Below are 20,458 nucleotides of genomic sequence, written 5' to 3'. Positions count from 1 at the left end.
GCAGAATAGGAAGTCCAAAACCATCTAGAAGTGGTAGCGCAGTAGTTTATATGTACTACTACTTTTTTGTATTACTTTATTTAGAATTTTAAATTGCTGAGAATGTACTGAAAAATTTACTCTCTAACATTGAAAGCCTTCAATGGTTCCGGTATTTTATTTTTTTTAAATAAAGGCTTTTTCAGTACTAATATAAATCCTTTATAAAGCTGACTGCAAAGTTGTGGTTTGAGTTTTTTTGCTGCAGGGATTGTTTTGGGTTTTTCGTATTAATTTTACCAAATATATCTGTGTTTCTGTGTGTATTTTGACTCGAACAGAAAAATGTAGACAGTCGTGACAAAATCAGATCTTTATAGAGAATTTTTGCCTCTGAAGCACAGAGATTAAAAGTATCCATGTCATGCTTTTGGATTTAACTCCATTATTAATTCTGAAAAGATTATTTTAATTAAAGTGTGTTAGTGGATTCTTTCCATGTTATCTTAGAATTGAAACAGAGAAGACTCTTTTCCCCCAGTAATTAAAATCATAGCGGTATCAATATTTTAGAATACCTTTCATATTAATATTTGATATATTTTAATACAAAATATGTAATTAAATGTAATAATAATTATAGATTATGTATAATTAATGTTATTATTTTTTTAAATATAAACTAATAATAAATCAGAGGAACTGTAGTTTTAGTCTTTGGATAAACAGTAATACTAGAGGCAAATAGAAGCTTCCAGTGTTAAATCTTCTAACAAAATGCTTTTTTATTTTCTTCATAGAGAAAAATGAGAAAGTTAGTGTGAAAGCAGGCAATCTGAAGTACAAAGAAGAACCATCAAAACTACTGTCCGGAAACAGATTTCAAGAGCGTTATTTTGTGTTGCGGGAAGGAAACTTGTTTCTTTATAAGGATATGAAGGTACAAATGGCAAACTCCTCACCAAAATCTTAAACACTCAAGCTTTCTCTTTTGTATGAAAAAGAAGAAATGCAAACAGATCAACATTTCTGATCCGAAATAGCAACTTGTAGACTCTGGGGTTGAAGTACAAGATTTTGATCTCACTATTTCACAGTCACTTTAGTAAAAGGAGTTTGTCTCAGTTGCTCCTTTAGGTATTGTAATTTTGCATTACTATAAACTTTAAAAAATAAACCAATGTTTAGGAATGCCTACAGCTTGTGCTGTGACTAATTTTTTTTTTTTAAAACCTACAATGGAGAGCAGTAGTAGAAGTAATATGGAACTTAAGTGAGCTGCATGCCATTTTTCCTTGGTATCTTGCACAAAGCCTTTAGAAATTACAAGCAACAGGATTCTTATACCTGCAAGTTTCATGATAGAAGAGATTATAGAGAACAATATCTCTCGGTACACTAGTAAAATGTTCTGCTTCGCAACAACAGTTTTCAGATGTATTCTCAGTCCTCTAAAAACTCGTATTGATAGTTAGATATACCTCAGAATTCCACAGAAGCAAATTTAGGCATACTTATTTAAAACTGAACCCACCATGCTATTATATTTCATGGGAGTTTTCTTTAAAGAGTGTTTTTGGGTGTACACAGCTTGTATTAAATTATAAAACTAATATACATTGTGAAATATGTTTTTATTTTAGTTTTGACAATTTCTGGTTTAGAAAAAAATCTTATCTTAAAGTTTAAAGTGCTTTTATTTTTGCTAACTACTGGTTTTGTCCATCCAGTAAATATAGCTGTACACTTGCTGACCTTCATAAAGTACTTTTTGTAAAGACAGATCCATTGATCAAGTAAGCCAATGCAAAAGAAATATTGTGTCATCTTGTGATACTGTGGATATAATCTTAATTAGAATGACCCCAGAATGTCAAAAATAGCGTCTCATAATTTAGTGCTAAAACTCAAATTGGCACATATGTGAGAATAAATTAATATGCCCATAAAACCTTAATTAATATCTTGGAAAGAGTTTATGATAGGATTGTTGTACTACTTTACAATCTGCTTTTTCAAGCCATTCTGATTTATAAAACATTAAATTCCCAACTCAGGTGGAGTTTTGAAAAGTGTTACTTTTAAATGGCTTTGCATTTGTTTTTTAAAAAACTAAATGGAAATACCATTCTGACAAAATAGCGTATATCAGTTTGTTTTATTTTCTTTTGAGAGATGTTCATCTGCCACTAATGATCTTGGTTTATTTTTAGTCAATTTTAGAAATGAATAGTAGGAAAGCTTGACATTGCAGATGGAAGATTGTATTTAATAAGACTGGATGTACTAATTAATTTATAAATTCTCATTAACAGAAAATTAAGTTTATGTATGCAGGTGGAGATACATTCTGTTAAGTGTTTCTATTGTTCAAGAGCAATTATCAAAAAAGTGAAAAGTTTCCATGATGCTGTATGTTAAATTACAATATTTTGCTAATTGACTGAAATAGCATACCAGTTCAATGTACTGTTATTAAAGAGAGAAGCTCACACACAGTCAAATGGCTTCCTTAAGGTACATTTTTGTGAGAATTATACTATTGTTTAACTAAATAGTATGTTTTGTAGGGTTGTTTTTTCATCCTGGCAATTAATTTAAGTGGGGAAAAAAAACACATGAAGACCAACTATAAAACTGTTGTGTGCTTTTTTTGGTTTGTTTTCTTAAATGTTTACGCCATCTCAGATTCTGTCTCTTTTTTCCCCACACTGGCATGTGAGAGACTGAAAACTGTAGAGGGAGAAATTGAGAATCCAGGACAGTAAACACTATGGAGTAGCTTTATGTACTGGGATTATGAGATTTGTTAAGTGGTTGGGTTTGTCTGTTTTTTTTCCAAAATAGAAAGCTAAAACACTTGACCTGAAAGTATTGAAGAGGTGTTATTGTGTTCTGTAGTATAATAGCGTACATGAGAATATTATTGTTTCCTTTCAGCATTTCATCCTCCAGGTATGTTCAGTATGTCTGTTGTAGGTTGTCTAAAGGTAGTTTGTTCATGAAGGAACAAGGAAGGAAGTAACCTCAGATCTCTAGTCCAACTTCCTGTTCACAGCAGGGCTAGCAACTGAGGTCGGAACATGTTGATGCAGTTAAAAATCCCTGAGAATGGAGATTGAACAACCTCTCTGGGCAGCCTTTTGCAGTACCTGACTGTCCTCGTGGGAAGAAGTTTCTCCTTGTATCTTGTCACCGTCTCACAATGCGAAGAGCCTCACTTGGTCTTTTTGATAACTTCTCTGTAGGTACTAGGGGCTGCAATTAGTACAGCCTCTCCTCACAGGGCAAGTGCTTCAGCCCACAGCCGGGTTGGTGGGCCTCTGCTGAACTCACTCCAGGTTATTGTTCTGGCTTTTCTACTGGGGTCCAAAAACTGGATACAGAATGGCAGATGCAGTATCATAAGTGCTGAGGAGAGGGGGAAGATTACTCTCCTCAACCTCCCAGCTGTGCTTCTGCTAACACAGCCCAGGAGACCTTTGCTACCAGGACACGCTGGTGTCTTATGCCCAGCTTGCCATCTACCAGCACCATCAGGTCCTTCTCAGGAGAGCTGCACCTCAGTCTTTTGTTATTGCCGGGTTTTTTTCCTTCCCCAGTGCAGGGCTTTGTATTGGACACTGTTGAATTTCATAAGATTACTGTTGGCCCATTTCTTTGTCCTGTATACATCCTTCTGGAAGTCAACCCTGCCCCAAGCGTATTGACTGGTTACAGAATCACAGAATGGTCAGGGTTGGAACAGACCTCTGGAGATCATCTAGTCCAAGCCCCCTGACAGAGCAGGATCACCTACAGCAGGCTACACAGGATGACATCTGGGCGGGTTTTGAATGTCTCCACAGTGGGAGACTCTACAACCTCTCTGGGAGGCCTATTCCAGTGCTCTGCCACCCTCAAAGTAAAGAAGTTTTCCTCTTGTTAAGATGGAACTTCCTATGTTCAAGTTTGTGCCCATTAGCTCTTGTCCTATCACTGGGGACCACTGAAAAAAGACTCTTCCCATCCCCCTGGTACCCTTCCTTTAAGTATTTATAGAATCATAGAATCATATAAGCATTAATAAGATTCCCCCCTCAGTTGTCTTTTCTCTAGACTAAAAAGAACCACGTTCCCTCATAAGAGAGATGTTCCAATCCCCTAATCATCTTCATAGACATTTACTGGACCCTCCCCAGCAGTTCCCTGTCCTTCTTGAACTGGGGAGCCCAGAACTGGACACAATACTCCAGATGTGGCCTTACCAGGGCAGAGTAGAGGGGAGGAATCACCTCCCTCGACCTGCTGGCTACACTCGTCTGGATGCACCCCAGGATGCCATTGGCCTTGTTGGCCACCAGGGCACATTTCTGGCTCATGGTCATCTTGTCGTCCACCAGGACCAGGTCCTCTGGGTCATTGTGCAAACTTGATGATTGACTCCTTCAGGTCATTGATGATGATGTTAAAAAGGACACAACCCAGGATAGAACCTTGCAGTACTCCCCTTGTCATAGGTCTGTGGTTAGAGTGTCTGATTAACTGTCACCCTCTGAGTCTGATTGTGCAACTAGATTTTTACTGATACAGATATCCACCCATCCAGACTGTAACATTCCAGCTTGGGTAGAAGAATATTGTGGGAGACAGTGTGAGAAGCCTTGATAAAGCTGAGGTAAATGACATCCACTACTCCCCCTCGTGCACAAATCCAATGATTTTATTGTAGAAATCAGTCACGTTGGTCATGCTGCATGTTCCCAGTAGCACACATGCTCCAAGGAATCTTTCTCCAGGATTTCCCAGGGACTGAAATGAGGCTGGGAGGCAACTAGTTCTTCAAGTTGTCTTTTCAGCCTTTACTGAGGATGGATGCAATGTTTTTCTTTTTCTAATTACCAGCAGTTGCCCTTGATTTCTGACACTTACAAGATGACACAGAACAGCGTTTCAAGGATGTCAGCCAGCACACTCAAAACCCTTGGATGAAGCCTGTCTGATCCAGTGGACTTGCATGACTTAAATTCTTTAAAGTCTTTCCTGACTCAATACAGTGTTCCTTTGATGCAGGGGTTATTCTCCTCCCTGAACCTTGTCTGTCAGTGTAGAGGCCTAGGAAACCTTGCTACTGTGAAGGCTCACGCAAAGGAGATACTGAGTTACCTTAGCCTTACCTGTGTCTGCTGTTGCTAATTCACCCTCCCTGTTCAGCATTGGGTCTACGTTTTCCTTGTTTAGCCTTTTACTTCTAAGTTACTGGTGTGGCAGCTTTTCATGTTGCCCTTAATGTCCCTAGCAGGTCTCAATTCCGAATAAGCTTTGGCTTTCCCAACACCATATCTACATGTTCTGGGCAGTGTTTCTAAATTTCTTCCTTCATAGTCTCTGCCTGCTTCCACCTCCTGTATATTGCCTTTTTCTGCATTGGAACTCCACCAAGAGCTACTTATTTACTTGGGCTTGTCTCCTGATAAATCTACTTGATTCCTGAGTATTGGGATGAACTGTTTTTGTTCTCGAAGAATACTGTCCTTAAAGACCTATCAGCTTCCGTGAGTTCCTTTACACTTCGGAGTTTCCTCCTCCCATTGACACCCACCTATGAGTTCCTTAAATAAGCCAAATGTTGCTCTTCTAATCTCTGTGATCTGTCCTCTGCTCTTGTCATCTTTTTTGCCCTTGTGATCTTGAGCTCTACTATTTCATGGTAACTGACCAATACTACCATTGATTATCACATCCCTGACCGGTTCTTTCTTGTGTGTGACCAGCTGTGCATCACTCCTTGTTGGCCCACCCAGTACTAGTGTCAAGAAGTTATCCCTGACACCTTCCAGAAATCAGTTGGATTGCTTGTGTCTCACTGTTTTGTCTTTCCAGAAGATATCAGGGAGAGCAAAGCCCTGCCTTCCCCATCCCCTGCCCCATAAGAGTCAGGACTTGTTATCCAGAGACTTCCTTGGGTTTTCTAAAGACTTCATCTACTTTTTTTCATCCTGATTGGGTGGTCTGAAGCAAATACTCACTGTGATATCGTCCATCCCATAGAAGAGCTCCTTTAACAGAGGGCAACTCCTCATCTTCCCTGACCATCTGCCTTAAAAAGCTTGTTTCCATAGATTACAGCACTCCAGTTTTGTGAATTTTACCACCACGTTATTCCAATTTTGTTTCAGTTTTGTGACTTCACATGGACCTCAAGTTCTTAATTAGTCTGCTCCCAGTAATAGTGATTGACACACTTTGTTAATGGGAAAGAAAGAGAGAAAAAGTGAATGATGTTAGAAAAGAGGGGTGCAATGCATGAGAGAAGCCTGATTGAAGACAGTCATGTGACATTTTCTATTTTGCACATTCCTGATACGATAACTAAAATCTTATTTTATTTGCAGGCTAGCAAACCTGAAAAAGTGTTGCCTGTCAACTCCCTGAAGCTTTATCTTGGAGTGAAAAAGAAAATGAAGCCACCAACAAAGTAAGAGTAGAAAAGAAAATAAGTTAAACACTGTGTATCAAGGTACTTGTAGTATCATCAAGAAAGGGGAACATAAAACATTGTGGAACAAGGAAAAGTCAAGAAGCCAATTGAAGTATGCTGAATTAAATTACCCTCTATAATATTATTTGTTCTGTTTCTATCTCTGGTTTTGTGTTCTGTGTTAACTCTTCTGTGCTAGGAAATTACTTTATTGATTGGCTTTTCTTAATCTTACGTGTATTATCTCTTGTGGATATGTTTGCTGCTAGCTCACTTAGTTTTGTAGTATGTGTCCTGCATTTCATTGGTGGGCACACCTTCTTTGCACCAAGAAAAAACAGAGAAGAGAAAACCAACCAGTCATGTCCTTCAGTGACAGTCCCTGTTGTTCAGTAGAGGATTTTCCTTTTTCAGGATCCTTGTTATTTTGATGTTTCTTTTTCTAGCAGAAAACTACAGTGCCTTTTACAAACAGCAGTGACTATGTCTCTGGAAAAGAGCAGCAAAAAATGACACCTTTTTTTTCTCAGATGTTTCCAGTACTTGGTTGGTCAAAGCTTTGAGTCACTGAGACATTGTACATAGGATCCTATCCCAAGGCAATTCTAAGTTGGCTGTAGCCTTTAAACAGATCTGCTTGAACTTTTCCTTTACAGTTGGCACATCAAAATGCCCCAAAAAGGTCTGTAAATTTCAAAGCTTAGTTCTGTTAGAGAAAAACTTGGTGGGTTTTGTTAGTTTTTTGGGGGCTTGGTTTGGGTGGGTTTGGGTTTTTTTTTTTTTAATTAAGTACAGAATGAGCAGGAGATTAGTCCAAAACAGGAATAAAAAGATCATGCAAATGAGTCTTTGCAGGTAGGTTCTTTCCTGGAGGTTTATTTTCAGTCTACTTTCAAAAGCAGACTTTGCAAAGTCTTCTGGGTCTCCAGGAGTGTCTGTGTTTCTTTCACCTCAGAGGCTTCATTGTGTACCTACTCCCACCCTTTTTTTTTCCCCAGCAATTTTTAAATCTCTGTAGACTTGTGTGATTCCTTCTGTTTATCGTGCAAGCACACCTCTTTTCCCTCTGTGACTTCCACACAGTAGTGGACTCTTTGCTAGGCACCATCTTAGCAGTTTTACTTCCAACAGCTTTCAGAAAGTACAGCCACAGCCAAAATGAGGCAAGTAGTTAGGCATCATCTACAGGGCTTGGATATCACCCTTTGTCCAGAACAGAATGTTCATTACCTGTGACTCAACAGTGAGAAAATGAGCAAAATCCATGATCAAACCCACAATTTCATTCTAGATTTGCAGTACACATTTAAACTTGGTAAACTTTTTTCCCCACTTAAAAACACTATATAAAGGTAATGGATCTCTGCATTTTGAGGAATATGTCCCTGTCTTGAGTTTCTGGAACTAATTTTTTAAAATTTTATTTGTTTCAGCTGGGGACTTGCAGTATTTTCTGAAAAGCACCAGTGGTAGGTAAACATAAAACACATGATTAGTTTAACTTTAGTGTTTAATATTTTTTGAACTGTTCAATTTCAAAATAAGAATGTTTGAAAACTAATGGGCATTCTTTTGCTTGAATGTTGACTTTCTGATATGTTTTTGTTAATTAAGTAAACAGTTTTAATTCATGTTTTGGTAATCATTTGGGGTTAGGTGTCTGTCTTCCTTCTGTGGCCGTAAAGCAAATGATTTTCATAAATTTAGAATGATAGATTTTAAACCTGTGCACATGCTTTCAATGAAGCACATGCATTGTCTTCAAAGTAGGGTAAAGTGATAATCTGAAGTATTTATATTTCCCTATCTTTTTATGGGAGTGTTAATAAATGTAGACAGCATTCATAAACGAAAGTAAGCACTGCTTGAAGTCGTTTAGAAGCCTATTCTTTAATATGTTCAACTGCAACAGGAGTTTTTCTTGTTAATTATATTGTGTTCTAGGTATATATGTTGCGATGGACAAGATGCACAGATGGAGTGGATGATCAGCATTTTTACTGCACAGGTACTGATCTGATCAAAGAAATGTAACTTTTACTGCTGTTACTAAAATCCCATTAAACAATGATATGTATGTGTTGTGGATATGTTATGGATAAAGTTGCAATGCCATTAAAATTTCTGGAGTACTCAATGTAATAGAACTGCAAAGAGATGGATCTTAGTCTGTGAAGACTTATTTGTAATGTCATTTTCATATGAAAGCTGAGTGCTCTGAGAGTAAGGGAGAACAACATTATGTTCCGGCATTTTTTTTTTTTCCTTCTGTGTTGTAGAGAAGCTGGTTAAAGAAAGACAACTCATTTGCTTTGCAGTAATAAACCTCTTTTGGGTGAAATTCTGGCCAAAAAGAGTGTCTGTGTGCCATAATGCCTGAGTGCGGTTTCTCTGTCTGCTATTTTGGATGCTGCATGCAAAGTAGTCATGAAAGTGTGTCCAGTTTAAAAACAGTGGTGTTGAACTACCCCTGTTGAAGAGCTGTGCCAACACAGCTCCAAGGGTTTCGAAACAGCCACCTTCTGGAGAAACTGATGTGTTATGGTCTAGACAAGTGGTCTGTGAGGTGGGTGGGGGACTGGCCAACAGGCCGCACCCAGAGGGTGGTGGTAAATAGCTCCTTTTCAAACTGTCGGCCTGTCACCAGTGGGATCCCCCAGGGATTGATATGGGGCTCAAGGCTGTTTAATATCTTCATGAAGTGATCTGGATGATGGGTTTAAGTGTACCCTGATGAAGTTTGCTGATGACATCAAGCTGAGTGGGGAAGTGGATGCTTCGGAAGGAAGAGCCACCCTGCAAGAAGACCTGGATAGGCTGGAAGGGTGGGCTACAAGGACAACTGTCGGGTCTTGCACCTGGGAAAACATAATCCAGGAGTGCAGCACAGACTAGGATCTACCTGGTTGTGGAGTGGCTCTGTGGAAAGGGACCTGGGGGTCCTGGTGGACAACAAGCTCAATATGAGTGAACAGTGTGCTGCTGCGGCAGAGTCCACCAACAGGATGCTGGGTCGCATCAACAAGGGCATCACCAACAGAGATAAAGAAGTCATTATCCCACTCTACTCAGCGCTTGTCAGGCCACACCTGGAACACTCTGTTCAGTTTTGGTTTCCACTATACAAAAAAGATGTAGACATGCTGGAGAGGACCAGAGAAGGGCCACAAAGATGATCAAAGGATGGAGAAACCTGCCATATGAGGAAAGGCTGAGAGAATTGGGTTTGTTCGGTGTTGAGAACAGAAGGCTTAGGGGAGACCTAATCAACATGTTCCAGTACTTAAAGGGTGGCAACCAAGAAGATGGAGACTCCCTTTTCATAAGGAGTCACATGGAAAAGACAAGGGGTAATGGGCACAAGTTAATCCTGGGGAGATTCTAATTGGACACAAGAGGAAAATTTTTCCCAATGAGAACAATCAGCCATTGGAATAATCTCCCCAGAGAAGTGGTGGATTCCCCAACATTGGACACTGTTAAGATTCAGCTGGACAGGGTGCTGGGCCATCTCATCTAGACTGTGCTTTTGCCAAGAAAGATTTAACCAGATGATCCTTGAGGTCCCTTCCAACCTGGTGTTCTATGATTCAATACAGCCGTATTTCTCTGGTATCCAGGTTAGCTTAGTTAACACTGACAATTCATTGTGTTGGATAGGCATTATCCTAAATTAAGTAATCTAGTAGCAAGCAGAAGATTGTAAGGAAGGTGTACGTTTGAGTGTCATATAACACATCCTTGCAAATGAAGTTTATAATTTACATAGGAGGAGCAGGAGTAAGAGAGATGGGGAGAATTCAACCCGAGAGGAGATTGGAACATATTTTAAGGTTTTAAAAGGATTTTGTATTTGTGTCAGATTTTTCTTGTCTTTCCCTTGACGTTCAAGGAACTTTAGGGAATATCACTGTGAATAAACATCACTAGATTTATGATTACCTGTGAGCTTTACGTATTACATAAAGGCACAAGACTTTTGCAATACATACTTCTTAGAGAGTTTCTAAAACAGAATCTAACCTTCGTAGATAGTAGTGCTAGAAGTATAATGCATGCTTTGTAAGTAAGACTTCCAAATTTTTTTCTTTTTCAGCTCCCTTAACTGAAGTAACTATTGTAGTTTCTATGGAAACAGCCACTGGTCCTGACATACATCTCGTGGGCATAACATGAGTGGTGTCACAACAAATAGGCTCAGAGGTTATTGATATAGGCTACTTAGAAATAACTCATACAAGCTTGGTAACTGTTGAAGTCCTTTTGACGTAAAATCAAAAGAAGGGCAATCTATTAGGATTCTGATCAGGTAGTGTGGTATGTAGAACGTTCCTCTGACAATATGGATAAAAAAAACCTGAGAGACGCTGCTCAATGTTCAGGATATTTTTTCTAGGAAAATCATTGAAATCATTTCATGTGCATTTAAAAAAAAAAAAAAAAAGCTATGAATTAATACTATTGTTTTTTAAAACTTCATTCCAATGAATGAACAGTACAATGAATTAGCAGTACTAGTGAGTTACATTGGGAGGGGTTTTTTTGGTTTAGTTTGGGTTTTGGTTTGGTTTTTCTGTGGAGTTGGCAGTTGGTTGGGTTTTTTTAATCAGCATTCTGGACATCAGTAAAGCTGTCAGTCTTTGAATTACATCAGAAATCAATTGCTAATGATGCAGATTTGCTGTATTGTTCTTAGTACAATCTACTGCTTTTAAATATAATTCAAGTGAAAATCTCGTTGGGAATGCAATGGCTCATATTATTGCTAAAGCTTACAGTAAGATCTCCAAATGTTTTGTATCATGCAGCAACAGACAATTATTATTACATTATTCCATTTCCAAGCCAGAAAACTGTAAATGTCAACAGAGGTTATTTCTAGTTAGAATTTTAAAATTGAGGCCATCTTTAGGGAGCATAGCTTGTCTTTTACCTTATCTGTTATCACAGTATTTGAACACCTTTATGTTAGAGAGACTGCAGGCAGCACATATTATTTGTCAGTGGAATAGCTTAGATTACAAATTGAAAAATACTGTAAAGTAGGTTTTGAAGTGTTAAGACCTTGACATTTAATGAGTGCAGTTAGGGGGGAGATAAATCTATGTTACTGCGCTCCTCAGTGCTTGAGCAGAACAAGACTTTACTGGTAATAATTATCAGTAAGGTAGTCATACTATTGATATCTTCTCCCCCTCCCACCCCTTTCTGATAATGTTTATTCCTGTGGTATAAATAGTGCAGAGAATACAAGTACCAAAGTACTAGTAACAAGAGCACTTTTATTACAGAAGGTGAAGTTAGACCAGAGGTTATTAATCTTGTACTTCAAGCTGGTAAATACTAAGAGGGTTTGAAGGAGGACCATTGTTTCTTTCAGTTCTACGCAAAGTCATCCTGAAAAGTATGGCTAAAATTTGATTGTTGAATTCTGTAATAGTTTTATACAAAATCGCTTAATAGCATACATAGCATACAGTTGGAAATAATTAATTGATATGAAGACAGACACAATAATGGTCTTCCAGTTCCATTGCCTTTGATCAACTAGAGAGCGGTACATTATACTATCATGGGGTGCAGTTGAGCAGATAGGTTAAAACTATGAATAAATACATTTATTATGTGGCTTAATATGTTGCTGGTATTTCTGATGTACTTTCCCAGAGTTCTATTTTAAGAAATGTTACAGACACAAAAGGGAAGTCAGGCTGCTTAACTGGCAGGGATAGTTTCCTTAAGCTTGCTGAGAATTAAGGGAGGCAGTTTCCTGCAGAAGCTGACTTAGAGTTTCTTGGTCACTTTCTGAATTGCACCTCTTTCTTGCATCTTTGCCCACAATAAACTGATTTTGGTTGGCAAGACCTGCTTTTTCAGATAGTACCTTCTCAGCGTTTCATTGGAAGAAAATGTTCTTAATGCTCACTGGGGAGAACTCTTTCAACAGGCTTTTACATCACCCTGGTCAGCACCACCTGTGAGAATTTTTTACTCCATAAGGATATGAATCTATAAAATACTTTTTCTAAATTTGGAATTGGGGCTTCTGATTTCTAGACTGCTATTCTAAGTCAATGATCACTGATTCTGAGGGCTTTTTAATAGTAACACTGTTTTTACTTGCAGACCATCTTGCAAGTATGATCACAGCTCCACACCTGGGTTTTGGTATACAGTTCTGAAGAGAGTTCTTACTTCATGTATTTGGACGATTGAATACCGATAAAAAAAATAAAGGACGCTGAATATCCTGACACCTGTGAAAAGAAATCTATTCCAGATTTGGACAGTGTCACAGAATTGTTTAGGTCGGAAGAGACCTCTGGAGATCATATGGTCAAATCCCTCCATTCAAAGCAGGGTCAGCTAGAGCAGGGTGCTCAGGGCTGTGTCCAGTCAGGTTTGAATAACTGGAGACTCCACAACCGCTCTGGGCAATTTGTTCCAGTATTTAACCACTCCCACAGTAAAAACGGATTGTTTTGTTTCTGAAGTTCAGACAGAATTTCTTGTTTCCTGTTTATTATAACTGATGCTTTGGATTAGTATTTTGGCAATATTTACACAAAGCATTCTCTGCTCTCTTCAGGGTTCCTTTGCAGTTCTGGCTTGCCAATTTCCTATGGAGTTACGCTGAATTAGCTTTGTGCGGTCATCTCCAAGCTTTAGAAACTATTCTTCTGTAGGCCTTGTACATGCTCTTTGATTCACAGAATCTCATGTTGAAGCTTTTTCAGGAAAATGCTCTTACATTACCTTGTCCACCAGAGGAGTCTCTGAGCTTCAAGTGTGTGTACTCAAATTTCTATGTGTGAAATTCTACATGATCTGTTAATGAAAGTTCATTATAGACCTCTTGCAGAAAGAGGTTTTAACATTTTATTTGAGATACTCAGTTTATTCTTTTTTTTCTTCCCTTCTCTTCCCAGTCATGCTTTTCACTTAGAATGAAGCTGCACACTTTGGATTTCTTCCCAAAACTGACCTGTTCCAGTAGAGTTAAAGCAAAGACTATTATTGAAGCCAGATCTGTTTTTTGTAGATTGTAGGTTTGGAGCATTCAGAATGTCAAAGCCATTTCCTTTTGGATAACGGATGTTGTTATTGTAGGTTAAGCAACAGTTTCGTACTAAAGTATTAATACAAATTTTGAAACACTTGTTTGCAAATTGGGTTAGTTTTATTTTATTTCAGAAAAAATTGTTGGGACTCCTGAAAGATGTGGAATTTTGAAATTGCAAATCAAGTTAATGTGTGTGTCTTGTTTGATGATGCTCTCTAGTCTTAGATGATAATTGGAATAATAATATGGAGGGAAGATGTTTGATACGTGAAAATTGTATAGAGGCGTTTTGGTTCTGTTCACTCAATATTGTGTGGCACTTACAAAATATTAACATAATTTTAAGCACCACAGTGTTTTCCCCCTTCTCCTACAAGAGGAGGGCATGATGTTGTGCAGTAGATAGCTTTTTCCAAGAGAGTTTTACATACAAAAGAATGTTGTGTTTTTATGAAAGTCCACACCAAAAATAAGGAATCATTTTGTTCTTCAGCATGCAGATATATGGCCACCTGCTGGAAAGGCAAGAAAACAGTCTATAACTAAAAGTCCAAAGGTCGGAGGCTTACCACTAATTCCCATTCAACAAGAGAAGAACACTTGTAAAATCAGAGGGAGCACAGAAGTAAGTGGGGTTTAAACTTGGTGTAGAACTTCTGACCTCAATGCTGTACTTTTAAATAGTCTAGTAGTAATGAACTCTCTAGAGCTGGATAAATATAAAATATAGATGCTCTTATTACCAATACCCTTTTCATTGTTTTGTCATTAAAGGAACAGCTAGGACAATTTAATGTAAAAAAACATTGTGACCTAAACTTGTGTCATCTCTTTGGCTGTTCATTAAATCAATAGTGGATTTTTATTTGTGCCTGTGGTTTTTGAGCAGTGATTGTTCATTAGAAGTAAACAGGACTTTTACCTGGAAATATATTGCACATTATTACAGTGCACTTTATTACATTTTTATTTTAATAAGATCCTTGAAAACTGACTTGCATGTGTGTTCTACCATATCTTTTCTTCTGTCTAAAATAACTGTGCTGTTTTAGTTATCTGTGCTGTGAATGTAATGCAAAAGCTCAGATGGAACTAACTGTGATACATTTAAGTTGTAATATTAGTCTCAATGAAGAACAAGAGGGTTTAGTTACAAATCTTTACAGAGACTGAACTGTGTCACTGCATTATATGCAGTGATATGTCCCAACCTTATCATATTAGCTTGAAATGAATTTCTGGTATCCACATAGAGATACTGAAGCCTGTTGGGAGGACTTGTTTGCCTTACTTCCAGCTGAGACAAAGCAGTGGTAGTGGAGACACTCTTCTGCTTGGGAATGAGAGTGGTAACTAATCTAAATGCAGCAGAGAGTAAGTGTTGAAACAAAACAGTGTGGTCCTATGACTCTATGCCATATTATTTCTTGCTTGTTTTAGATTTTGAAGGGAGGTACATAATATGGAATATGTTATCACCACTTACAGAGACAGTGGTACATGCACAGATTGGTGAAATTCGACTCGGTTCCATAGCAAACCAAAAGCAAATGTAGATGTAGTGCTTTATCTAAGAGGCAACTCCATCTTGCTATTGTTATGCTTTCTTCAGGCGTTTCTGCTCTGCCTTACCAAATGAGGATAGTACAGTGTGAAGGCAATTATGGTTTTCCTATTTTGTTTTATTTTTCCTTTTGTTTCAACCTTCTCTCAGAAAGTATTTTTGCAACTTTTTTAATATAAGTTCCTTCTAATGTTTGCATTTTTAAACATTTTTGATGAAAGGAAATCATAGGTCTTATCATTCAAGAAACTTCATAACCCTTAGATATGTCTCCTACCTGTCCTTTATGCAGGTACAGTTGAGATCTCTAATACGTTCTTTGAGATGGCTACAAATTCAGACATTCTAGGATAAAAATTGTATTGGATTTTGAGCTTCATGATTTAAAAGCCCTAATACCTTATAGTACTAAAATTTGTTTTTATTATTTTTGTTGATAATGTGCTTTATTAGGAAGGACTCTAATGTTTTATACACTGCAACTTGGAGGAAGTCTGCATTTAAACTTAAAAGTAGAAGATCACGGTCTTCATTATTTATGCCATGACCAGATCTAGAGGAGGTTTATGTAAAGGGTAGTTGCATACTTCAGGCAGGTTAATACAAAACTATGTAATGGAAAATAACGCTTTTTTTACCTGGAAAGCCAGAACTAGAACGAGCAGTAACGTAGTGGTAGAAAGTAAGTATATGATATGGCTTATTAAGGAGAAATATTGTACAGCAGTGTAGTCAGTAAAGCAATAGATATCCATTTGGAGACCACACCTTCAGGCTTTCCATGGATTTGTAGTACTTCTCCAACAAGCAGAATATCTCCATTTGAAAGCATTAGAGAGTAATAACAGGAGCGAGCATTTTCTGAAAGACAGTAGAAAATGTGACATCTCTGTGATGTGAAGATGGGGGGGGGGGGGCGCAACAAATCAAAGATGCCCAGAAACCAAGTTTAATATTAATGTTTTGTGCTAAAAAGTCTATATTGAATATCGTCTTTTTTCTATTATTGGAGGTAAATTTATTGTGTGCTAACAGGATAAATATATAATACAGAAAGTTTGAAAACACTGTGTAAATAAGAATCCTTCTAATACCAAATGGAATCGAAAGATTTCCGTTATTTCCACACCACTTGTTGCATACATGGATAGTGCATTTAAAAGATGCATATTTCTCATATAGAATCATTTAAATGAAATAGAAATACATTGCTGTATATCTGCAGTAAGTGTGTAATTTTATTTCAAAATATGGGAAGGTTGAGGAATGAGGAAAAACTTTATCTTTCTTTCAAGCCATGGTCAAATACCATACTGACTTACAATAGGTTATACGTCTGTAGCATTTTGAAAGGAACAGTATATCACAGAGATAATGGAAGATACAAATAGATGGAGTTGCTCTATTTTTTTTTTTGCTGGTGATGTGCAGAAAAATGTAGTTAGATGGTACAACATATTATCAATTTATTCACCAATTACTTGATTAAGGGGCTGAAAGTTAGAGTCAAACACCTGCTGTAATATGAAATTGTTGCTTTTTACATTAGGGGTTATTAGGAGAAAAGTATGGAGTCAAGCAGTGTAATTTATAACCTTTGATTAACAGTGGGCAGTGGACCAAATACTAAGAAATAATATTATTAAGAAATCTGATGTGGCAGTTTTGTTCACAACATCATTTTGATACGTTATAAGGAAAACTCTTTATAGCTGTAACTGTTGGTGCTCTAATTTGAACAACAGAATTTGGCTCCATCAGTTGAATATTCTTACAATGCAAACATCTGGGAACTCAGATTCCTGCATATACCAAATTATCCTTTAAAAGTTCGAAATGTTGAGTAGTGCTCTGTGTTAAGGGGCTATGTGACAATGTACAGGACTGTTCCAGAGAAGTAGGAAACCTTTAAATTTGGCTGATGTGTTTGATCTGTTCCTACTTTCATGATATAAAGGGTTCCTGCTATGGCCAGTTTAGCAGGAGAACGATACTGAAATCAGAAGTGTAGTTGGTATTTTTCTTCTCAAAAGGTGCAAAATTGAAACATGATATAAAAAATTCTGTAAAAAAGAAGATTCTTGCTCCTGACTGAATTTATATTTATATATTTTTATATTCATATCTTAGTTTGCTGAGTAGCTTGGAGTGTGTTACTGTGTTTTCTGAAAGGTACTGCATGACAATTTACGTTTCGCATATTGCATGTGTATTATCACAGATAGTCCTTTTATTATTATTTTATTAATTGAACATGAATTACTGGTGATAATCGCACTGTTTTCTTGCTCATGCAAGAACGTTTTAAACGGAAAGAAATTATTTTAAATGGAAAATTATAGCTTTTTTAAATATTTGGCAGAACAGAACGCCCCACACTCATGAGTCATTGGGACAGTTCCTTAGTTGCCTTGAACTTTTTTTCACTGTATATAGCTGAACACGTTCAATAATAGGATGCTTCTTGCTGGCTTAGGTGGTAGCAGGAGATTCTAAACTGATAGCAGTTGTGACTGATGGCAGTGGAATTTGAGTCTTCAGGCAAGCTAAAATCTGCTCTGTAGCATGTACCAGTGGTAGCCCATGTAGCAGCATGAACTCTTGTGTGCATTGTTGTTCTGGGACTGTTTTTTATATATTTATTTATTTATTTTTGCATATCATGGCAACTGGTGCTTCATTATTAATGGGTGGGTTTCATTCTTGGTGAATGCAAATAAAAATACCAGCCTCTGTAATGCTAAAAGTGATATCAAGAAAATAACCCCTTTATCTGCTCTTTTAAAAATTGTGATTTATATCACCCAAATGTTTGTTTCTTTTATTATTGAACAGATGCTAGCTCAGGTGAAATTTCGAGACTGCACAAATTTAGACTTTGTTTTATAGCTTAGATCTGTTCAATGTAAACTCATTTACTGGTTTTCTTCCTACACAGCAACTAATTTGCTGTATCAACACTCATTTTTTGTAATGGGCTTGTGTTTGCTGTCCTCATGAAGAAAAAAATGTCACTTTAGAACTTACAAGGCACATATGAAGGGTAGAGGAATTTATTGTATTCTGTCTGCTCAGTTGATGGGGCAGCAGGCAGATCATTCCTTTTGTGGAAGAGCCTTATAGTTCTTGAAGAAAATGAGGTCTTGGAATTCTTCTTTTATGTACGATGTCTTTGTTGACAACTAGAAGATACTCAAAGCTGAGGGAGACTTTGGTTCTTTTTGTCTTTCCTGTGTGGCACTTGTTCAGTTTGGCTGGATTTTTATGGAGTTATCCACCCATAACATATGAGCAAATTGTCTCATGGAGTCTTGATACTTCATATATGTTAAAGCAAACATGAAATTCAAGTGCTAGAGAGGAGTTAGTTTAGATAGATCTACATGAGTGTTCTAGTTAGGATCAGGAGTGCACTTTAGGAGCAAATTTTCCAGTTGTTCCTATTTACTGTGTTTTGCTTCGTATTGCGGAGTGGTTCTGGAGCATGTGAATTTGGATTGCTTTCAGATGAACCTGAAGTTGAAGATGTTCTTCAGGAGCATATCTAATGCACTGCAGCCAAAAATAGACCTTTTGCCAGTAGGAGAAAGCTAAAGCTAATCTGAAGTGTATTTAAAAAAAAGAAAGAAAAAAAAAAAAAAGGCAACAGCCCTGAAATAGTGTTAGTGTAGATGTCAGGTTCTCAGCGCTGTTCTTTAACTGTACAGATATGCTCCTAATGGGCCACACCAGTTGCAAATTTAGATGCAGCATTTGATTTACCTTTCATTTCCTACAGCTTAAGAACTTGAAAACAGCCCACCAGTATGAACAGTTGCATTGCCATCAGTTTGTTGTTTTATCTGAGTTCCCAGTATGTTACTTAAAATTGCTAGCCAAAATTTGAAAAGGCAGACAGTCTTTATAATTTCTCAGGTAGTACTGAACAGCTGCTGCAAATGTTTATGTGATCATGTGAAATTATCTTTTGTACATTCATTAAGTTATCAAAATTGCAACATTCTGTATGCATTTGATTTGTTGTATGCATTTGATTTAAGAATTCTGAGTTTTTAAGAGTACAGGGATCTGCTCTAAAACATTAAAATTTAGTCTGCTGTGGTAGAATGAAAAATCAAGTTGTGAATACATGAAAATGAATGTCTTCATTGTCATGGTGCATTTAATTGAAAGATTTATGTAATTTTCAGAAGTATCACTAATTGAGAAAATATGCTCAATAAAAATGCTTAGTAAATGATAATAGCACAAATTGTGGGAATTTAAAACTATTAACTGCACTGTGTCAGCTCTTGAGTGAAATTAATTTTTCTTTTAAACTGTTATGTGAAACTAATGAACAAAAATTGCAATCTAAATATTATTGAATATTGTGTTAATGTGAGTGATCTTATTTCTCTTTGCTTGTTTGCTCAGAATGTAGAACTGCAATCTGGGAACCCAAAATTCAGTGAGCATCATGAAAATGACTTCCTGGGAGAAAGAAAAAACTTGAAAGAAAAAGCATCTATAGTGGCACAATGTTTGGAACGGAAGGAGGACAAAGTGCGAAATCATGCAAAAACGCATCGGAGCTTGATCTCTGCTGAGGATGTAGGTGCAGGGAAAACTGACCTACACCAAAGACCACAGAAGGCACTGAAGAAAAATAAGAACAAAACAAACAAAACTACTTTGGAATTAGATAACAAATTGCCATCAAATGTGATTCAGGAACTAAATACAGTGCTGCAGAAGAACAGAGCACTTCATGATGAAACCTCCAGCTGATTTCCTGAGTCTGAAGTTTTATATATGTATATGCGTGTGTTTGTATTTCCTGGACAAAAGTTGTCTTTTTTGATGTGTGTAGTTTGTACAGTGCAGAGGAAATATAATTTGTTAATATGCAGTTGTTGATTTTGTATATGCGTATAACACGTATTGTAATTTAAGATTGAACTGAGAGAACTGATTATGTAAAACTCCTGAAATTTGGAAGTTTTCCTGTGCAGTGCAATGACACCAGGGTTTTGTCTATCATTTTTTTGTTGCAGAATTTGTTTGATATAATAATTTGAAGCACTATCAAAAGCTTTTGCTCTGTTTATGTTCTGTACCATCTTGCACGTACTGGATAGAGATTTTTTGGAAGGAAGACAAGATATAGACTGAAATTCATACTATTGGCCTGCAATATTTTTGTCTAACACTATAAAAATGAGTAACGTCTGCTTTTTGCATGGTGTTTGTTGGGGTTTTTTTTGTATTTAAGAATAAAATTACTATCTGGTTCCATAGATTTGTCCTCTGACAGAGCGGCCTGTGAAAGAATCAAAAGGGAGAGAAATGAAGTAGATAAGACAACGTATTACTTCTTGTGTCTCAAAACTGCGTCTATATGATGTGTATC

At 37.1% G+C, this 20,458-nt stretch overlaps 1 protein-coding gene across 1 annotated transcript in view; it reads left to right on the top strand.

The window, feature by feature from the left end:
- ARAP2 (ArfGAP with RhoGAP domain, ankyrin repeat and PH domain 2) overlaps positions 1 to 19,836 on the top strand; it is a 136,528-nt gene extending 116,692 nt beyond the window's left edge. Inside the window, exons 27-32 of the mRNA XM_009886812.1 lie at positions 780 to 919; positions 6,354 to 6,436; positions 7,873 to 7,908; positions 8,384 to 8,447; positions 13,996 to 14,127; positions 19,483 to 19,836. Coding sequence (XP_009885114.1) covers positions 780 to 919; positions 6,354 to 6,436; positions 7,873 to 7,908; positions 8,384 to 8,447; positions 13,996 to 14,127; positions 19,483 to 19,836 — 809 coding nt within the window. The remainder of the gene's footprint in view (positions 1 to 779; positions 920 to 6,353; positions 6,437 to 7,872; positions 7,909 to 8,383; positions 8,448 to 13,995; positions 14,128 to 19,482) is intronic.
- Positions 19,837 to 20,458: the final 622 nt, after the last annotated feature.

The sequence above is a fragment of the Charadrius vociferus genome, unplaced genomic scaffold, assembly GCF_000708025.1.
Source record: "Charadrius vociferus isolate BGI_N301 unplaced genomic scaffold, ASM70802v2 scaffold186, whole genome shotgun sequence".
In the NCBI taxonomy this organism is placed as follows: Eukaryota; Metazoa; Chordata; class Aves; order Charadriiformes; family Charadriidae; genus Charadrius; species Charadrius vociferus.
Note: the sequence above shows the minus strand (reverse complement) of the source record. Positions and strands in the feature narration are given on the sequence as shown.